Source organism: Megalobrama amblycephala, linkage group LG14 (assembly GCF_018812025.1).
Source record: "Megalobrama amblycephala isolate DHTTF-2021 linkage group LG14, ASM1881202v1, whole genome shotgun sequence".
In the NCBI taxonomy this organism is placed as follows: Eukaryota; Metazoa; Chordata; class Actinopteri; order Cypriniformes; family Xenocyprididae; genus Megalobrama; species Megalobrama amblycephala.
The window spans coordinates 50,752,523-50,773,302 of record NC_063057.1 but is presented as its reverse complement, the minus strand read 5'-3'; the positions used below and the strand labels follow the sequence as shown (position 1 = coordinate 50,773,302).

The window sequence follows — 20,780 nt, the reverse complement described above, 5'->3', positions numbered from 1 at the left end:
TTTACCTCCCGAAGCAATTAGACGCCAAACAGAGACAGCAACTTATTTGCATTGAAGATACAATACACCATCGTCAGTCTATCAAAATAATCAACGGCTTTCTAAACACTTTCAACAAGGTCAATTTAAACACAAAATCAATAAAGGAGTTTGAATTCACCATTGTTTCCCCTGAGCAGTGTTTATCTGATGTTTTAGGGGAAACTACATATGCAAAAGCTCTGAAAGTTTAAAAAATCAGAAAATGGAATCAGGTAGATATAAAGATAAAGTGATGCACAAATTCCCTCAGAAAATCTCATTATTCAGGAGCTGCCTAATTTCACTCTGTGTGAAGGAGTGTCCTAATGACATTGTTTATCTCAGAAAAAGAAAGCAAGTCTAGATTTTCACTATTTTTCTTTCATAGTGTTACAGTGTCCTCTAGTGACAGAATAGGCTTTGGAACATTGGCAAGATATGATAGTGACATTAAATTAGACATTAAATAATGTCAACACTGACATTTGTTTTTTTGTCAACACTGATTTTTTTTTTTTTTTTTTTTTTGTAGTAGTAGTAATTATAACCTAACAAATTAGCAGTGCCATGGTACCAGACAGTAACACAATGGTACCATGGCAGTACATATTTACACTAAAAAAAAGTACATTACAGGCAATACAGGTTGTAACACAGTACATACACTGTACCCCTGTACTTCAATGTCAATCAGTTACAAGTACTACAGTTTCATTTTTTGTAAGGACAAAAAATGACTGGGGTAGTGCCATGATACAGTGATGGCAATACTGTGGTAATTTGAAATATACTACTGTACTGAAATTAATGTTTTTTATGGTATTTAGAAGATACTTCCAAGAATACAATGGTACTACCATGATACATGTCCATAAAATATACATGATACTACCATTGCAATTTTTAGTATTCTCGAATAGCAGTGAAATGCAATGGAGCATTAGCACCATAATGTTACTATCATTGTACCATAATACCAACAATCTTTTTTTTTTTTTCTTCAAAAATGCTGATCAACTCACTTTTTATTTAGTGACCTGAAAATGCTTTTCTTTTTTTTTTTTTTTGGAAATACCACTTTAAATACCACTTGCTTTTTTGATTTGGCACCATGGCACTGGTATTCTCAGAAATATCTTAAAGTGCCATGCAAATAATAATATGTGCTAAGATATGCAGTCACTTTTTAAATGAACAAGACTTAGATGGCTTATTTATGAATTTATTAAAAAAATAAAAAAGGACAATGTCATTAAGTTCTATTTTCAAATAAAACAACTGACATATTGTATAAAAGAAAGTATTCCAAAATCTACCCACTGGAACCCAGAATAAACATAAATAAATGAAGTCACTGTAAACAGTCATATCTACTAGGGCTGCCTTAAAAAGAATGAATGATTAAAAAAAAAAAAGAAAAGAATAATTCCAAAAGTCCAGTAAAACTTTTCCTTTCCCCAGTGAATAGAATTACCCCCCAATAAATTAACACCAGTACAACATCCTACAGCCATTATGGAGTCTTGCACACACAATACAAAACTTTAAAAGAGAAAAAAAGAAGAAAAAAAAATACAGTTGAAGCAAAACCATTCACTCAAACAAAAGAGGTCTGGGCAGCTTTTTTTTTTTTTTTTTTTGGTTTCATTAGAATATTAGAATAACGCACTTGTGGTTTCATAACAAGACTTTCTAATGTGAAAAACAGACAAATACAGTTATATAGTTATATAAATACATCAAAATAGGTTAAAATTGTAAAAACATTCTTAGATGTTACAAAAACATTAATGCCAAATAAAATCCTGTGTGTAAAAACTTCAATAATTTAAACATAAAAAGCAAGCACTCTCACATTATGTTCCAGCCCTGATTACACTATTTTTCTGCTTTAGTTTCACACAGTTTATTCATTTTGTCCATTTGTTCCAGCATCAATGAGTAATTATGCTGGGTATAATTCACAAGAATGTATAAATACTATAAAAATGTATGTACAGTACCCATTATTGTAAATCTGAAGAATAAGTTAGTGTTAAGCGATTTACATTATTTACAGATTTAACTTCCGTGGAAATGAGACTGGAGTGGAAGATCTGGAGTAGCAGAAAATAAAGAAGTCACACAGGTGCCAGTCAAGAATGACAGTTACTAAGGCTTTGAAATGTGCCCGCATTTGCCAGTCTTAGTCAATGTCACTGAGGTCACTAACAGGTTCATCTTGGACATGACTCAGATGGTTCATGGCACGGTTGAAGGCAGTCTGAACAGCCTTGCGGATGGCTGAGGTGCGTCCCTCCATCATTTTAATCTTGTCAATGGTTTTGTCAATACCAAGAGGAACCATCTTGGATTTAGGAAGCCACTGCCTGGAGAAGGAAAACAGCACACACAATCTTATTTGATAATCAAGTTGTTAATTTAATGTTTGTTTAAAGTAAAGTAACTTGTTTATTTGTTCTTATTTAATCGTTTTTGTTTAATTGTCTTTAATAATGTTTGAACTTCATAATTAGTTAAGTATAATTAGTTAACATTTTACTGATCTGCCTGCATTGACACTATTGTATGAGAACTGAACTGAGCTGGACGATGACATCACTGTTTTTCCAGAGCTGCTGTATAGATAATTGAACGATTATGATTTTTACAATGGAAATAAATCAATACTGAACATACTTAAGCCAGACAATGACACTATTTTCTTCTAGAGCTGCTCTACAGGCAAAAAAAAAAAAAAAAAACCTTTGTTGCATTATTTTCCTGTTATCACTGTAAAGCTGCTTTGAAACAATCTGCATTGTAAAAAAATACTATATAAATCAAGGTGAATTGACAAATTTGAACCAACTGGGCAAGTAGTAAAAAAAAAAAAAATCTGTTGAGCCCATATGGTGTTTTTGTTAGTAGGGGTGAGCATGTAAGCGCTTTGTAAAATACCTAGAGCAGTGACAAAATATGATTAGTGAATTACAGCTGGTCATGTGATGTCAACATGGCAGTGTCCATTAGGGGGCAACCCCCTCCATGTAGAAAACAGCTTTTTCTCCAAAACTGACATCCCTAGAGTGTTCATCTCATGTGAGTGTAGATCATTTTAATAATATTTATCATAAGTGCTCTTCATTTCTTTATATTTAAAAGTTGTTAATTAGTAAAAACAATTACGGTGTAGTACAGCCACACAATTTGAGATGTTGTCTGTAGCACAACAAGGACAAGTTAACTACAGATGTTCAATACTTAGAAGAACTGTTAGAAGAACTAGTATAAGCAATAGTAATAGTGATGCTTAACTTGGCAAACACCAATAAATAATAAATAATCACCAATAAAATCTCACCAGCTACGTTTGTTGTCAAAGAAGAGAACAAGGTATAGTTTCTCTTCGGACTTGTACTGCATCTGTTCTCCGATTCGTAGCACATCCAGTGGGGGCATTGGGATAGAGACTCCATTGTGCTGGCACCCCACTCGTGGCATATGAGGGTCTATGATCTGTAACAAAACAATAACTTTAAAAACATGATGACAATCCTGGAAACAGAAAAATGACAAGGGCTGCTTCCTAATAGTCGACCGAGTGTTAGTCGATGAGAAAAGGCTTTGTCGGCAAAATTTTAATTAGTTTGTTGGTCACAATAGAAAAAAGCTCCACAGGTAGTGGCGAAGTCCGTGATGGATAAATCATTAACACGGCTAGTCCATGTAGTAATTATGTCCGGTAGGAAATCCAAAGTGTAGTAGCCTAACATTAGACACTTTCCATGGCGGCTCACTTTAACATTAATCTAGATAAGTTTGCGCTATCATTAGACACATATCCAATTGTTCGTGCAGAGTGCGAAAGGTAATTTAGTACTGCGCTAACAGCATGATGTTCAATTTAAAATGATTTCTCCGTATAGGCTATACTGCAGAGATAACGAGTCCTTGAAACACAAACCATTTTCTGATGGTTATTATTAATTTTTCAACTTTAAAAAGTTCAAATGAACTTAACCTAGTGAGTTTTAATTTGCCACTCTTATTTTAGTCTCAGCTTCAATCTGCACACAGATGGACTCAGTCCATTCCTTAACCATCTCATGCATAAAGCACATGAAACTGAAAAGCATCTATTAAGATTTAAAAAAAGATTTAATCTAACCAATCGGCTGTATGCCCTCACTCCCAACTTGCAGTTGGGAAACTGTCAAGAAACAGTCAAGAAACTGTTGTGTGACAAGTGCCAAGGTTTGCAAGGTTAGCAACATTCAGATTCTTGAAAGATATTGGGAGATTTGTTTGAGAATACAGCCAAAAGCCCGGGTATAACTGGCTTTCTACTTTCCACTCTATCTTGTGCCAAGTTTAGCCTACAAGCCTTTCAAAGTATACTCCACTGACTGATAGTGTGGCCGGACATGTTCAGCACATGCTGATGGATTGTGTGGATTACAAAAATGTGCTGATATACACTGTCCGATAACTGATAACTTAGTGTCGTGTTTTAAAATGTTTTGGCATTGTATCTAAGGCTTTATAATCACATTCTAAAAAACGTAAATACACTGCTGCAGTCTAAGTCCTGATTACACGACAGCTGCCTAACTAGGAGAAGTGCCCCTAAAAATCCAAGGAAAATTATGAATCCAGTTTATATTTTGGAATATTATAGAAAGCATGGGAGATGCATTAGGAATGACCAAAAAAATTTCAGCCACATAAAAATTTCATCTGAAAATGCAAAAGAGATAAATTCTTGTCTGAAATTTTGCACAGAAACCATTACTTTAAAATCCAATAACAAAAACAAATGACATGCATGAAAAGTGTGAAATGACCCCTGTTTTATGTAAACAGTGACTAATGATAGATGCTATATTGACGGCAATAAAGTTGAGCAGTTGAGACATGCACACCCACTTTCTCTCTCTCTATATGTGCGTGTAAGAGGAGAGACTCTCATGGAGAAATCCAAACAAGTTCAACAACACAAAGATTCAGCACTAAAGCTTATGAAAGCATACTGCGATTAAAATTAAATTTAGGTCCCTGATCGTTTACTACTTAGTGCTTTAATAAAAAGAAGTGTTTATTCTTGTGCAAAGGCTGTTTAACTCTAAATTATTGCTATACATGATAGAAGAGAAACAATGTCACATGTTTTACTTGTGTCTATAAATGTCAAAACTTTGACAATTATAAGTATTATAAAGAATGAATAAAACAACGGCCTGGTTTCACAGACAGGGCTTAGATTAAGCCAGTTCACCCAAAATGATTAGTTCACCCAAAAATGAAATTTCTGTCATTATTTACTCACCCTCATGTCGGTTCACACCCGTAAGACCTTCATTCATCTTCGGAACACAAATTAAGTTATTTTGATGAAATCAGGTTTTTTTAATCCTCCATTGAAAGCAACGAAGTTAACGTTATTCAAGGTCCAGAGAAGTAGTAAAAAATCATTAAAATAGTCAACGTGACTACAGTGGTTCAACCTTAATGTAATGAAGCAATGAGAATACTTTTTGTGCGCAAATACAAAACTAAAATCACAACTTTTTTTTAAACAATTTGAACTGTTGTCATACGCAGTTAACAACGTAGTGAATGCAGTGCAGGCTTCCATGTTTACGTCCGAACGCCGGCTCAGTATTAACCAACACTGTACATGTGAGCAGCATGACGCATACACACGTATAGTCAATAATGAATCAGCGGACAATAATGAATCAGCGTTCGGACGTAGAACACAGAAGCTCTGAACTGCGTTCACTATATCAACTGCGCATGACAACAGTTCAAATTGTTGAATAAATTGGTTATTTTAGTTTTGTTTTTGCGCTGAAAAGTATTCTCGTCGCCTCTTAACATTAAGGTTGAACCACTGTAGTTACATTGACTATTTTAATGATGTCTTTACTACTTCTCTGGACCACAGAAGGTACAATGAAGTTGCTGCCAATGTGTTGTGTTCAGAAACCCTTGGATATCATCAAAAATATCTTTAATGTGTGTTCCGAAGATGAAAGAAGGTCTTACAGATTTGGGACGATAAGAACTTAAAGTTCACCCAAAAATGAAAATTCTGTCATCACAAGTAGTTCCAAACCTGTATGAATTTCTTTGTTCTGCTCAACACAGAGGAAGATATTTGGAAGAATGTCAGTAACCAAACAGATCTCGCCCCCTATTGACTACCATATTTATTTTTCCTACTATGGTAGTAAAAGTGGAGCGAGATCTGTTTGGTTACTGACATTCTTCTAACTATCCCTTTAATGAAAGAAATTTCATTTTAGGGTGAACTAACCCTTTAAAATATGTCAGTGCAAGTTGCTTTCATTCAAGAAAGCTCAAACATGCATTTTAGTCTGGAACTAGACTTAAGCTTCATCTGTGAAACTGGGGAACATGACAGTTTATGTTCTTGGATGTTTAAAAGCAATTTTCTATAGATGGGTTTCATGAGTATCAGTAGATAGACAATAGGGAAGCTTGCAGGATTGATAAGAAGAAATTGTGAGAGAGAGTGAAAGACAAGACTGCAAGACTGAAGCCACAAGCACCAAGTGGAGTGGCCAAAAGAGCATTAGCTCAACAGTTTACATTTTATGTTAACTTTGCAGGAAGGTGGTGCTCAAGGAGATGGACTGGACATGTCTGCACTACAGACACTACTTCCAAGACCTCCACTGTCTCCTTTACATAGATGAGAATAAGGAAGAAAGGAAGGAAGGAAGAAAGAGAGAGAAATAGTCAATTTCTACACATGCACACTCAGACTCACCAGGGCAGGGTAGGAGGGGTATCCACTACATTTAGCCCAAACTAGTTTGAGAGGCTCCAGGATAACTGTTGCAGCACTAGTGGGCATCCAAATACTGCTGTTGCCAACTTCTATGAAAGCAGGAATATCAACAACCGAGTTATGATGCCGCTCACATTCAACCATGATACTGTCAATTACTTCAAAGTTAAGGCTATTGAATTTCCATTAGGGCTTAGTGATTGCCAGAGCGCAAAAAAAAAAAAAAAAAAAAAAAAAAAAAATCAATATTTTAGATATCATCTTGTATTTACAGTGAAATGTCAAGATTTTTTTCAAAAACAAAATAACATGTAATTTACTTGAAGTTCAGACAAAAATAAATCAAAAATATACATTAAAAGTTTACACACAATATTTAGCTTACACCATTTGAAGGTAGTCTGTCAATAACATTAAAGCGTAAAAGCCTAGCCATGTTTGTTTACATTGAAATAAAACGTTATTAAAAAAAAACAGACATTAGTGTTTGCATATTTTAAAAAATATATAAAAATAATAATGATAATAATAATAATAATAATAATAATAATATGATTTATGACTTATATATATTACTTATATATATAAAACGTAAATCACAGTGCTTCTGTTTGAAATATACAAATTAACAGTTTGTGAAGCGGTTTCAGATAATGACAACTGCTTTTTATGGGTCAGTTGGAGCATACAATATAAGAGTACATGAGCATATCTGTATTTGGTCCCCGTTTGTCTTCGTTTGGAACTAGTGGTGCAGGGATGACGTCAAAACCCGGAAGATTAATTTGCTGCTGGTTCCCTCGAGATTTTTCTATGAGGTTTTTCATTAATGAGTAAAACAAAGCCTGTGGTAAACATAACTTGACAACACTTTGATGTTTTTTCTCACAACGTAAATCACACACACCCATAATGAAAACGTGAATTTTGAAGCTGTTATGTTTATTTTTGAAAATGTATGTTTCTAATAATTAACTAGATACGACTGTTTGGGGTGTGAGTGTGTGCAGTGTACATTGTAGAACAAACCTATATTTATAAAAAACAAACAAACAAACAAACAAACAAACAAAAAAGGAACAACTGGCGAATTAGTCTTCCGGGTTCAGATGTTATCCCTGCACCACTCTATTTTGGTTGGCAATGATCAATAAAATAGCCAACAAAACTAACTTGTTTATAGAAATGTTGTATAAAAACAATATCACACTCATAATTGTGAATATCAGCACAGCTGTGATTACACTTTTCATTGATCGCAATAGACAATTTGCACAGGTGTTAAAAACAGACAGTGTTCAATCAACCATGGCAAACACATCAGTAAAAACAATAGAGATGGATGGATACCTACCAGCAGCTATTCTAGCAGCTTTGGCGAAGTTTCTACTCTCGATGCAAGCAATAATCTCACTCTTGTCCTCCACTGTGTTCCTCCGGATGAGGGCTGGCTTTCCCTTCCCACACTTCGGAAGATTAAGTGCGATACTGCTAAAGACAGATGAGAAAACATGATGGTGCGGGGTAGGAAATGAGATCAAAAATTGACAAAAAGCCTCCATATGAAAATAAGAATAGTGCAGGGTTACAGGGATGTGCATTTTGACTACTTAAGCAATTGACAGATAAATCAGCCGAGAACTCGAGTACTTTTGGGTGCAATATGTGTTCCTGTAGCTCATACACTTGAGCATGGTGCTAACAATGCCAAGGTCATGGGTTTGATTCCCAAGGGACACGTGAACTGATAAAAATGCTTTGGATGAAATGAGCAAATATAAAAATGTTCCAAACAGAACATTGGTGCTGAACTGCACTGAATGTCACTATGTTATACAGTTGCTGTCCCAACTCTAACCAATCAGACCACATTGCACTGCTCAATATAAAAATGAAAATGTTCAAATAAATGGTTTACTTAAGTAAAAAAAAAAATTTATTTTGTCAGACAACACCTTTTCAATACAATGCAATAGGAAAAACATCTTGAATTTATGCTCATGGTCTTTCATTTAAAAAATTATCACCAAAACAATAAATAAATAAATATATAATGAACCTTCAATTAAAAGTAAACTTATTTTGCTGCAACCAACTAATTGCCAAGAAAACTGCTCTAAATTCTCTCTTATAACACAGTTGATGAACACATGGCAAGAGATTTGAGCCCATTCGTCCACAGATTTTTGTCTGGATCTTTCAGAGGTTTATGCTTGTGGAGTCTCTTCTTCATTATATATATATATATATATATATATATATATATATATATATATATATATATATATATATATATAAAAAATGTACTCCACATTTAATTTTTGTCTAATTTTACTTCAATTGAAGGTTTGATTTTTGTGAATATTCTGAACTGAATCAAAGACTAATAAAAACTGAAAAAAGCCTCAGTTTAATATTAGTGGAGAACACTTTATATTATTGTAATGTATTGTGAGACAGATTTTTTAGATGGATCTTAAAAACATGGACTGAATGAGAAAGTTGAAAGAAAATGTGAAAGAATGTGAATTGTCACATGACAAACATTCCCAGAATGAAGCACCCATGAGCCAAAATGGCAGTCTGCAGGTTGTATCTTTCAATTTGTTTATAAACCAGTCAAACAACTGCCATTGACATTTTTTTCCTTGGAATGTATAAGAGAAACTGTATATTATAGTTCATAAATTGGACACCATTTATTTTGTCTTCACTAGTTCATTTTAAATGTTCCTGCAATGTACAAAAGCAGTCGTTGAGAGACTACATAAGTTAAGCACAATGTTATTGAAAATAGTTTTTTAGATGGAATATGTCACACCAGTACATCAACCCCTCAAAAGTACTTAGTAAACTACCCACCTGCTGCTGGAAGACATGCTGGATTCAGATGCGCACCTACGACGAGGCTCCAACTGCCTGCTAGAAGACAATTCCTTCTCCGGATTCAGGCCAAAACCATTTGACAACCCTGACAGACAACAAAGAAGAGGGAGAAATATTCATTTGCATTTATATCAATCACAACGGTCTTGCCCTTTTTGACACATTTCCTGCAGATTCTACCTGTGTCCAGCCGTTTGATGGGTGATTCGTCCTTGCTACTGTCCCCACTGGCACTCCGTGGCCTTTTTCTGGTGTGGAGCAGCGTCTCCAGACGTGGTATGACGACTGACAGGAATGTTTTTGTACCTAGCCGAGAACTGCCCTTGGGAGTTTCACCATCATTCATGGGCTTATGAGGGCTTGTGCTTTTTGATTTGCGGAAAAGCACAGAAGTCCTTCGGTTTACTGGGCTTGATGGCTCAGCCAGAGTTGATGTAGCTACTACACTCACATCACTGTCCTCTATCTGCAGATGGGAGTGTCCATTGAGTGGTTGGGAAATGCCATCCCTTTGATGTTGGCATTTGTCGGGACAGGGTTCAATAGGTTTCAGTGTGGGTGGCTCAGAGTGACTTCCCGTGTTAATGAGAGGCAGCAGAGAAACAGATGGCTCAAGCTTAGGTGGGACAGATTTATCGCCTGCCATGAAACAAGGAGATATTGTCATATAAACTGCCAATGCATGGCAGAAGAAATTCAGTGGAAAAACTAGATTTGTACATTTTCTCAGAAAAAAACATGATTGGTTTCAACCATGATCAAACTCATCTGCTTGTAATTTTCTAGCAATCCTGAAGACCATGATTAGCTGTTTGATTATGGTTAAAGCAGGACAGTGGCATACTAGGAACATGATTGAAGAACCCTGTACTATTCCTAGGGTTTTGCTATGTGGTTGCTGCGTAAATACGCTAAATACAAGTTCCAAAGGTGTTCCAAAGAGTGTTCCATAGTAGGGCTACACAATATTGGCAAAAACTGACATTTTGTTTGTCTGTGATATACATATTGCAGTATGAAAAAAAAAAAAAAAAAAAAAAAAAAAAGGAAATTTCACCAGATGACTTAAATAGCTCTGTTCGGAAATTTTGTAGGGGAATGCATCTGCGTTACAAGTGTTTATTTTTCACCTTATAGACCATGGTCTTCCTCTAGTTCACCCAAAAATAGAGGGACAGAATGCTGTCAGATTTCATCAAAAAGATCTTCATTCCGAAGATGAACGTAAGACTTACAGGTTTGGAACAACATGTGGGTGAATAATTAATGACAGAATTTTCATTTTTTCTGTGAACTAACCCTTTAAAGTAAACATTCACCCAAAAATGTAATTTCCTGATTAAAAAAAAAATCCTGATTATTTACTCACCCCAAGGCCATCCAAGATATAAATGATTTTCCTTCCTCAGCTGAAGAGAAATTGAAGGGTTAGTTCAATTCTGTCCCTTGTGTCGTTCCAAACCCGTAAGACTATCGTTCATCTTCGAAACACAAATGAAGATCTTTTTGATAACAGAATGCTGTCAGATTTACTTCCATAGACTGCCTTTGCAACTGAAACTTTGACGCTTCAAAAAGTTCATAAAAAGATTGGAAAACTAATCCATATGTATAGAGCGGTTTAGTCCAAATTTAATGAAGAGACTCGATCGCTTGTTACGATGAATGAACGAACGATCAGCGAACATAAGCAGAAGCTCAACGGATCCTGAATAATGCACAAGAACAAACCTCTTCGAAAGTTCAAATGTGCTACGTAACACACGAGAATGAACCTCATTGGCTACGCAGCATGTTTGTCACAACATGCATATGTCGCATGAAAGGTTGTGAACTCAACCTTCTCATGAACACTTCACAGAGCTGGATCAAGATGAGCATTTGTAGTAAATTTTATTTTTGTTCTGATCGTTTCGCTAGAGAAGACCCTTATTTGTCGGCTGGGGTCATGTGGAGCTATTTGAAGCTGCCTAAATGGATTTTGGACCGTCATAAATGGTCTACATTGGGCAACATTCACTTGGAGAAACATCCTGGAATGTTTCAGTCCAAAATGTTTTCTCTTCATCTGAGGAAAGAATATATCTTGGATGGTCTTGGGGTGAGTAAATCACCAGGAGGGTGAACTATTCCTTTAACTGATGCACATTCCTGCTTGATTTCCTATTAAGACTGGACTCAAGAACTTTTACAGCAACACCATGCATTAAAACAATAAATCTATAGACAACTAAGTAAGGGGACAGAATGCCATTTGCCCAATTATCACTCCTCATCTATTCTGGGCTTTTCTCTCCCTCTAGTCCACAAGGCTCAGGTCATTAAAAGTTCACTCATAGAACCAAACGTTCACCGTCTCAATTTCACAGCAAATCAAGATATCTATAATCTGGGACCTGTTGATTTTTGTCAATCACTGACTTAGTGAGTGAAGACTACACTACAACTTAAAAGGTATTGGATTCCATTGTTGGGCTAACAGGTGGTTCATTCAAGGTCTTGGAGTCTCTATTAATGAGTTGAATAAGAATGATATAAGAAACATACAAAACATGCAGTGTTCTCCAGTGTGAACTTCAAGACTAGGGTTGGGAACCATTGAAATTAAAGGTGAAAAATTATATGTCTGGCTGATTAGAAAAGTACTATCACATATGGATACAAACTTTGTTTGTTTATATTAAGTATATTTTGGAGCATTTTTAGCTTTTATTGGACAGGATAATTATATAGAGAGAGGGGGTTGGGATAAGAAAAGCTGGGACTCGAACTTGGGACAATGGTGATATGTCAAATTGTTGCCCACAAGGCTGGCTTTATAGCAAACTGGTTAATAGCAAACAACCATTTACACCAAGATTTTTCAAACAAACCTTTTTGAAGGATATGGCCAGCTTGTTCCTCAGCATTCTTCAGTTCAACAGCAGGAAGAGCTTTCCTCAAACTCAGCTCCATCCTCACGTCACTGATGATTTTCTTGAGAAGCTTCAGTCGTCTGCTCCGTGACGGGCTAGATTTCATTGCTGTAGTTAGATCCAATTTTTCCAGTAGCTCCCTCAACTGCTCTTCAAATGACATGTGCTCCCGGTTGGCTGGAACCAATAAACGGTCCACTGAAAGAGGAAGCAGAATTGTTTGTTAAAGCCTATTTTTCTGATTGATTTGTTAAAATGTAGGGATGGGAACTGCAAGGAATTTAATGGTTCTGATTCTTAGTTTCGAGGAAGCACTAAATTGACCAATACCAGTCAGTATATCTAAGAGTGACATTTGTTCAAGAAATGCCATTGCTTAGACACAAAGACATAAGCTTGAATAGCTTCTTCTTTTGCTATACTTTGAAAAACAGAAAAAAACAGTGGGTGTGTGTATCCACATTTTGTTTTACACGTAAACACCTCAAATTATCTCACACCTTCACATAAGGTGCAGTGAGTTTAGTTTGCTTTGTTCACAAGCAATTCCCTTTTACATGCAGGTTCACATCATTTTGATATTGAGATACCATTGTGGCTACAGATGAATTGTCACTAGCACAAATTATCACTGTGGCTGATGGACAAAAAAAACTTTGTAACAGTATACTAGTATAATTTTGCGCATTTACCATCTTCCCAGGAGAAAGGTGCAGATGGCTCAATCTTGGGTTGTTCAAGCAGGTGCATGCCAGTTTCAAAATCAAAGCCGATTCTCTGAACATCTCGACGAGTTTTCCTGAGCACAGCTCCACCCTGGTCTCTCAATCTAACAGCTGCCCTGTAGAAGAATGTATCCTTTCCATTGTACTTCATGCAGTTTTCAATAATGAGATTGAAGTCTGCTTCAAATTCATCCAGATATTTGTAGCCTTGGGCATCAATGCGTTTGCTCATGGTGGAAAAATCCATTGGGTGTATGATGTGGTCCATATAGTCAGGCACCTGTGAGCAACACAAACAAAATAAGGATGAAATTGAAAATGAAATGATCAGTGATAAAGACTCTCAAGCCTCTTCACATAAAATAATCCTAAACACTGTCTTTTACCTGTATTTTCAAGTCATAGATCAATAGAGGAATCATCAATAATTTTTGTATGTGCTCAAAAATCAGGTATTTGCAGAATTAAGTTATCAGAATCAGATCAGTAAAGGATAAAGTGGCAGTGGTACATCACTTCTTGTGAATAGATTTCATCATGCACTATGTCAGTGTGTTTCAGAGTGTTAAAAAAAAAAAAATGCAAATGAAAGAAAGAACATTAGAGATGCTGTGCAATGAAATTAGTCCTCTGGTTAGTTCAGTTATCCAATCACATCCACAAAGTAAGTCAGTTTGTTGTTGTGCAATGAGGGATGTATTTTGTTAATGTTTCTTCTAAATTTATTCACCTTAATTGAGCGCATACATTTTTTTTAAATCCATATTTTTACAATTTATGTGCATCTTGGCATTTCCATCCAGCGTTTTATATGCAATATCCCAAAATGGAATGGATGGAAACAGCTAAAGAGTGCAAAACAAAACTGACTGGATCAGAAGCTGTTGTGTTGTGCTGTCTGTCTCCCTTCTTCCCCCTTCACTTCACAGCTTACCACGCCCACTTTTTCAAAAAGCAATTTTCAAAACTGCATTGAGAATTATTCATAGTTTTCAGTCACATGACTGTAAAGACTAATCAAGGATTTGTTGATTTGGGTTTTATTTTAAGTTGAGTTGTGTTGTACCACTTAATTTTAAACACAGATTAACTAAGCAGAAAGACCGTTCGAATTAAAGGGCTGATCAAGCAGCACAGGTGGAGGATGAACCGACGCCAGGCTAAAGAATCCTTAGTGCAAGCCACCCTTAAAGTGCCTTAATGTAAAACAGTGATATTAAAAGATCAAATTCAGTTTAACCCTTTTTGATGATGCATACTATATACAGGCGAGCAGATGAGCCCAGAATATGAACGCAACGCGTTTTCTTTATAATGGTTTTCGATGGAAAAAATGCTTAACAAGAAACCTCGTGTTGCATTAATATTCTGAGCTCATTTGTTTGCCTGCACAAAGTATGCATAATCAATAAGGTGTATTGAATTTGGTCTTTTAATATCACTGTCTTACTACATTAGATCTTACTACAAACCTGGTAAAAATGACTGGCAGGCAATGGAGGAAAGGGTGTGTCGTCACATGAAAACTATGAATTGAAACTGATAAAGGGGATTCATGGCCTGTTAATGCAATATTAAAGAACCAACAAAATTCAAGTTCAGTGCGACATGTGATACCCATATGCAGGATGACCAAACGTGGCAAGCCAAGTCGGGTGACGATGACCATCTAAGTAACATGATTGTCTCAATGATTAAGTGTAAGTGTGGAAATATTAATACTTGAGATACTGTTGTTGTATCGAGAGAATTGATCCTCACATAAAAACACTGATAAATGTTTTAACAGTAATTTTAGTACTTCTATTATTTATCAGCTTGGAGAAGAAATAATTTATTAGCTTTGGGAAGTGAAAAAATTAACTTACAGCTCTCATTGAAACAGAGAGAGCTGACACAAAGTTTAAAAAGAGATAGAAACATCACCAAACACAATGTATAAAAAACAACTAAATATGACAGTTTATGTGTTTATGTGAATATTGTTTTATGTTCACTTAAGTTGCTTTTTATGTTCTATATTTGATAATAAATTATAAATAAAAACAATTATACTGTATTGCTGAAAGCTGTAGTTACTCATTTTCTCCAGAAATCAAAAAGAATAAAATAAAATGGAGGCATCAGTATCAGCATTGGTGTCTGGCCTTCATTCACAGTACTTAGTAAAAATATGCCATTAAACAAATACTTTAATGTTGGATACGATTCATCCGTTTCAAATGTTTGGTCATTCCTATAATGGTCTTAATTGCGGCTAGACTGATACCTTCAGAGTGTATATGGTTCACTCTGTATTATTAATTTACATACTAAACATTTGTTGTGTAACTGGATCATGACCCACTGACTTTTATGCTGTCTCTCTGACCTCGCACAATTATTCATGTTGTTCACGTGTTTGCTATTATTTTTATCATTTTGATATGTTGGTAAAAAAAAACTTTTTTTCTTTTTTCTTTAAATGCATTCATTTAGCTTAATTTATCATGGATCATAGACTCTTTATTAGGCAACTATTCATTATTTAAAGCTATTAATATAGGAGCTGTTATTAAGTCACAATTACATTTCTCCCCTTTTAACTGATATATATTCTCCAAGCAAATGTTTTTCTTGAAAAGCGTGCTTGTGCCGTTTCTTTAAAATACATTTCTTTAAAATTTGCATTTGCTTTGACATTCTTTTGGGGACACTTAAGTCAATACTTTTTGCATGTAGACACTGCGAAATGCCTTCTGACTTCTTTTAAAGTTAAGGAAACTACAGACCAACCTCTTTAATGCTGACAGGCTCTGCAAAAATGTGCGCCTGGTCTTTCTCCTGTAACTGATCAAGCACAGCTCTCAAAAGGACTGTGAAAGGAGTGAGTTGGAACTCCATTAAAGTCTGCTGAAGCATTATCTGCAACAGAAACGCAAGAGTCATCATCAAAGAACACGTACATGCAAACAGTAAACATTAGCAATACAAATGCTTGTCTTGACCTAAAGCATACTGTTCTCATACCTCCTCTCTCTTGAGTTTCTCTCTCTTCCTAATCAGCTCCAGCAGGAGTCGCGCTCGCTCAAGGTCATGTCTCAACCGTTGCCACTCCTTCAGCTGCTCCTTCAATGCTCGAGTCTCCTCCTCTGACTGTTTCTGTCAGTACAATGTTTTAAATAAACTATTATTAAAATTCAAAAATTTGCATCACCATAACCAGTAACGCTACATAAGCGGATATTTACCGGCTGTGTGTTTTTCTGGGAATGTAGGCTAGTTTGGAGGCGCCTGTTGAGTGGCACTCCATTTCTTGATTGTCTTTTAAGGGTCCAATAGTTCAAGATAAGTTCGCCAAATTCCGCCTTCTTCTGTAAAGAAACTTGATTGAGGATTGTGTTTAACCTGTAGGAGAATGACAGTGTACAATGAAATGAAATATTTTAAACAATCTTGCGATCTGATCTTGTAGCTATTGCTAAAAAAAAAAAGAGCATAGTTTTAATTTTGCACAATCATTGTAAAATAATAGGGTGTTACGGAATGGCTAAAAAAACCCTCTTTTTTTTGTAACCTTTTGGTGATATACTATATATACATATACATTTTTTTGCACTGAAATTGCTTAAAGGGATAGTTCATCCAAAAATGAAAATCATTTACTCATCATTTACTCTCCCTCATGTTGTTCCAAACCCATAAGACTTTCGTTCATCTTTGGAACACAAATGACGATATTTTTAATGAAACCTGAGCGATTTCTGTCCCTCCATTGACAGCTATGCAACTACCACTTTGATGCTTCAAAAAGTTCATAAAGAGATCATAAAACTAATCCATATGAATTGAGTGGTTTAGTTCAAAATTTCTGAAGAGACAAGATCACTTTATATGATGAACAGATCATATAGGCTTTTATTCACATATAAACATTGATCAGCGAAAATAAACAAAAGCTCAACCAAACCTAATGGATGCGCAAGAACAAACCTCTCTTGTGGAAGCACCAATGTGCTGTATAACACACGAGAATGTACCTCATTGGTTCTCGCATGGCACACGTCAAGCAAACATGCTTGAGCTTCCGTTTACCACAACTGATTTATGTGTTGATAAATGTTTATATGTGAATAAAAGCCTAAATTTAATCTGTTCATCATATAAAGTGATCATGTCTCTTCAGAAAATTTGGACTAAACCACTCAATTCATATGGATTAGTTTTCTAATCTCTTTTTTCATCTCTTTATGAACTTTTTGAAGAGTCAAATATCAGTAGCGTAGCTGTCTATGGAGGAACAGAAAGTTCTCAAATGTTATTAAAAAAATATCTTCATTTGTGTTCCGAAGATAAACAAAAGTCTTACAGATTTGGAACGACATGGGGGTGAGTAAATGATGACAGAATTTTCATTTTTGGGTGGACTAACCCTGTAAAATGGTCTGATATCTCATAAACTTTTGCAAAATCAACAGATTCGAACATACCTTTCAGATGAAAAACTGGGTACAGACACAGATGGAACTGGGGCTACAACATCTACTTCATTGTTTTTAAGTCTCTTCTGCTTTTTTAATCCTATCCTGCTGTTCTTTTTGTCCACCGACTGACAAAGACTGTAATTTGTTTTAGTGTCATTATATATTGTAAGCGGCCTTTTAACTGAGCCGTTTGGGGTGTGGGCCCCACAGTAGGCTGTCTTTTTTACTGAGAAGGTGGGTACACCTGAGTCAGTCAACTCTTTAATAGGCTCCATTTTCATAAAGAGACCGGCCTTCTGCGCACAGCTGACATGGAAAGCAGTGTAGCAGTTGGCTTTGTGGCACTGGATACAAGCCCCAACACCTTTTTCTTTACAGAGGTAACAGGTAAGCTTCCATCGAGCAGGCGGGATGTTTGCAACACCATCGATGGGCTCAATGAAGACCGTATTGGAGAACCCAACCTCTGGAACCCATAAAGCACAAACCACATGACCCCATCGGTCATCTTCCGTCTTTTTGACCGCTCCTCCCTTGTTAGGACAGAGGATGCAGTTAGCGGGTTGTGTAGGGGACTGCAGACAATGTCGGCAAAGCCACTGGCCCTCTGGAATATATGGAACACCATAACAATCCTGATGAACGGCTAGGTTGCACATATCACAGAAAAGAATGGCGTTGCTGTCCATGCAATCTCCATCCATACATATGCAGCAAACAGCATCTTCATCAATTAAGGACTGGAGGTTCTGTTGGCCCTGACTCTCTAAGAATGATTCTTTTTCAAAACGGTCAAGAAGGAATTCGAAGGCATTGGGGGAAACCTGGTTAAGACCTTCACACTTTCTTTTCTCATTGACTAGCTCAAGCCAGGCATAATCTTCTTCATCCATATCATACTCCACATCCTCATTCAGCTCTTCTAATGTTTTCTCCTCATACTTGTAGTATGTAGAAGGTCTGCGTGGGATTGCTGGGAGATTGTAATCCACTGTGCGGAATTTGGGCTCGGGAAGGGTGCAATCTTGTACCAAAGCCTTTTGTGCAGTGACAGCAGCGTTCTTTTTCTGCTGGTTGTTTCTGAGGCGTGCAGAACGTACCAAAACCTGCTGGTGTTTTTCAGCATTCTCCTTATTGCTGGTGCACTTTATAATTTCCTGTGCCATGGGATCCTCATCCGTGATGATGTCGAGCTTGTCAAAGATGCTGATCCGGTGTAGCCGGCCATTGACTTCTAGTTCCACCATCCTCTGGGCCTGAGCGTAAGTCAGTGTTTCACGGTTTGGAGAAGGCAGCCGCTGAGGGATGGATACTTTGTGAGGCAGAGATTTTCTTTTCATTGGGGATTGTTACAAAGCTGAAAACAGAAAACAACTACTGTTATCCATACAGTGCAGCTGAATTAGGTGTAGATGCATGCCTCAAGTCAAACCATGCATATTTACTTGACTGCTTCTAAAAAACTTATCCAATGTCATCAAGGAGGAAGTTATTCAAACTTACTGTTACCATAGTACAATGATAGTAACAGATAGCAATACCATGATAATTTTAATGTATACCATGGCAGTGAAGTGCAATGTATTTCTAATTATACTGCGGTTTTACCACGGTATTATTATGGTACTACGTGAGAACATTGATTACTATTGTAGGGTCAATTCCAATCGAAACATTTTCAGGCATCACAGGCGAGATCAGAGACAAACGTACGATTCAAAACATTTTGTTCATTTATATGTGCATTTCTAACAATTTTTTTCCTTTTTGAACATCAGGGCCACGTTTGGGGATCGCCTACTATGATCCCTAAAATGCTGTCTAGGTAGGCATTTCCTTATGTTTTGAAACACCATAAAGATGCACATTCAAACCTTACTGCTTTATAACCCCGTGCATTATAAAACAGGTGCACCACTGCAAATCGCAAAACATTGACCGATATTTAAAGATCATATTACCTCTGATCTGTTGGATAAAGAGAGGAGCAGCTTTCTAAAGCGATGGCGAGATGGCCTGCAGTAATTCCGTACACAATGTTCTCATCCAAAGGCCACTGATTTAGTTCTGCATGGATAAATCTGGAATGCTGCAAAACCTTATCCACAGCGGCCGCCAGGACTATAGTACTGGACTAATAATCACTAGGAAAATCACTGGTTTAATTGCCATTCAAAGGCAGTATCGTTTCCTTTCCTGCAACGAGCGGCGATACGACTCTGCGCCTGCAACCAACAACAATGCGGATGGTTCACTACGAATAGACGTCCCATCCGCAACGCACTACGTCATGACGTACTATAGGGCACAGGCTAGACAACATTACTTCATTGTTATGAACATTATATTTCATAAATGTACTTCTTTCATTTTGGTTCTGTTTCCAGAACCATTTTTTAAGTTACTTTTCATCTATAATATTTTCTTTCTAACTTCCCAAAGAAAGAAAGAGCAAGGTTGATCATAAAACATGTTACTTAGTTTTATTCATTTGAGTTTATACTACTGTTTTGTATTTGCACTGTTTGTTTTCTTAATTTATAATATAACAATGGTTATTGTTTGTAATGTTATGCATTTTCAATTGTTTCAACAAAAATTCCAACATATTTATAAATACATTTTTATCACTTAATTGCAAACAGGAAATATACATGAATAGGAAGCTGGTTAAGGACCATAGAGTTTCTATTAGCAAAAATACAGAAAAATACCACGTTTTTACCACCGTCTTAAACATATTTAAATATCAAAGGTTCTGGTGTTTTGCCCCACCCCTTCTGGTGCCTGGCTGCCCCTGAGAGAGACCCTCGGGTCAAGAAACCCCGTATGTTTGCTTTAGTGAACAAGCTCTTGTCATTTTATAGTTTTCGTTCAGTGGTTAGATTGTCTATGCACGAGTTTGCAAAATGCAAAAGCAAGTGCTTCGTAATTTTATTTACATGATTATGACCTTTCGTTTGCTATGGGA

The 20,780-nt window shown here is 36.3% G+C and overlaps 1 protein-coding gene across 2 annotated transcripts; it reads right to left on the bottom strand.

The window, feature by feature from the left end:
* Positions 1 to 1,227: 1,227 nt before the first annotated feature.
* On the bottom strand, positions 1,228 to 20,696 carry brd1a (bromodomain containing 1a). 2 transcript variants are annotated; one of them, XM_048154964.1, is made up of 13 exons: positions 19,771 to 20,696; positions 17,816 to 19,166; positions 16,577 to 16,733; positions 16,356 to 16,487; positions 16,122 to 16,250; positions 13,314 to 13,626; positions 12,580 to 12,819; positions 9,887 to 10,345; positions 9,683 to 9,791; positions 8,175 to 8,311; positions 6,800 to 6,909; positions 3,365 to 3,519; positions 1,228 to 2,390 (listed from the first exon to the last, which is right to left on the bottom strand). In XM_048154964.1, exons 2-13 carry the CDS (start codon positions 19,147 to 19,149, stop codon positions 2,207 to 2,209), a joined length of 3,459 nt encoding a protein of 1,152 aa, XP_048010921.1. In that variant the 5' UTR covers positions 19,150 to 19,166; positions 19,771 to 20,696; the 3' UTR covers positions 1,228 to 2,206. The 2 variants fall into 2 exon arrangements, with proteins under 2 accessions (XP_048010921.1, XP_048010922.1); XM_048154965.1 differs by having other exon boundaries at positions 8,175 to 8,308.
* Between the last annotated feature and the right edge of the window lie 84 nt (positions 20,697 to 20,780).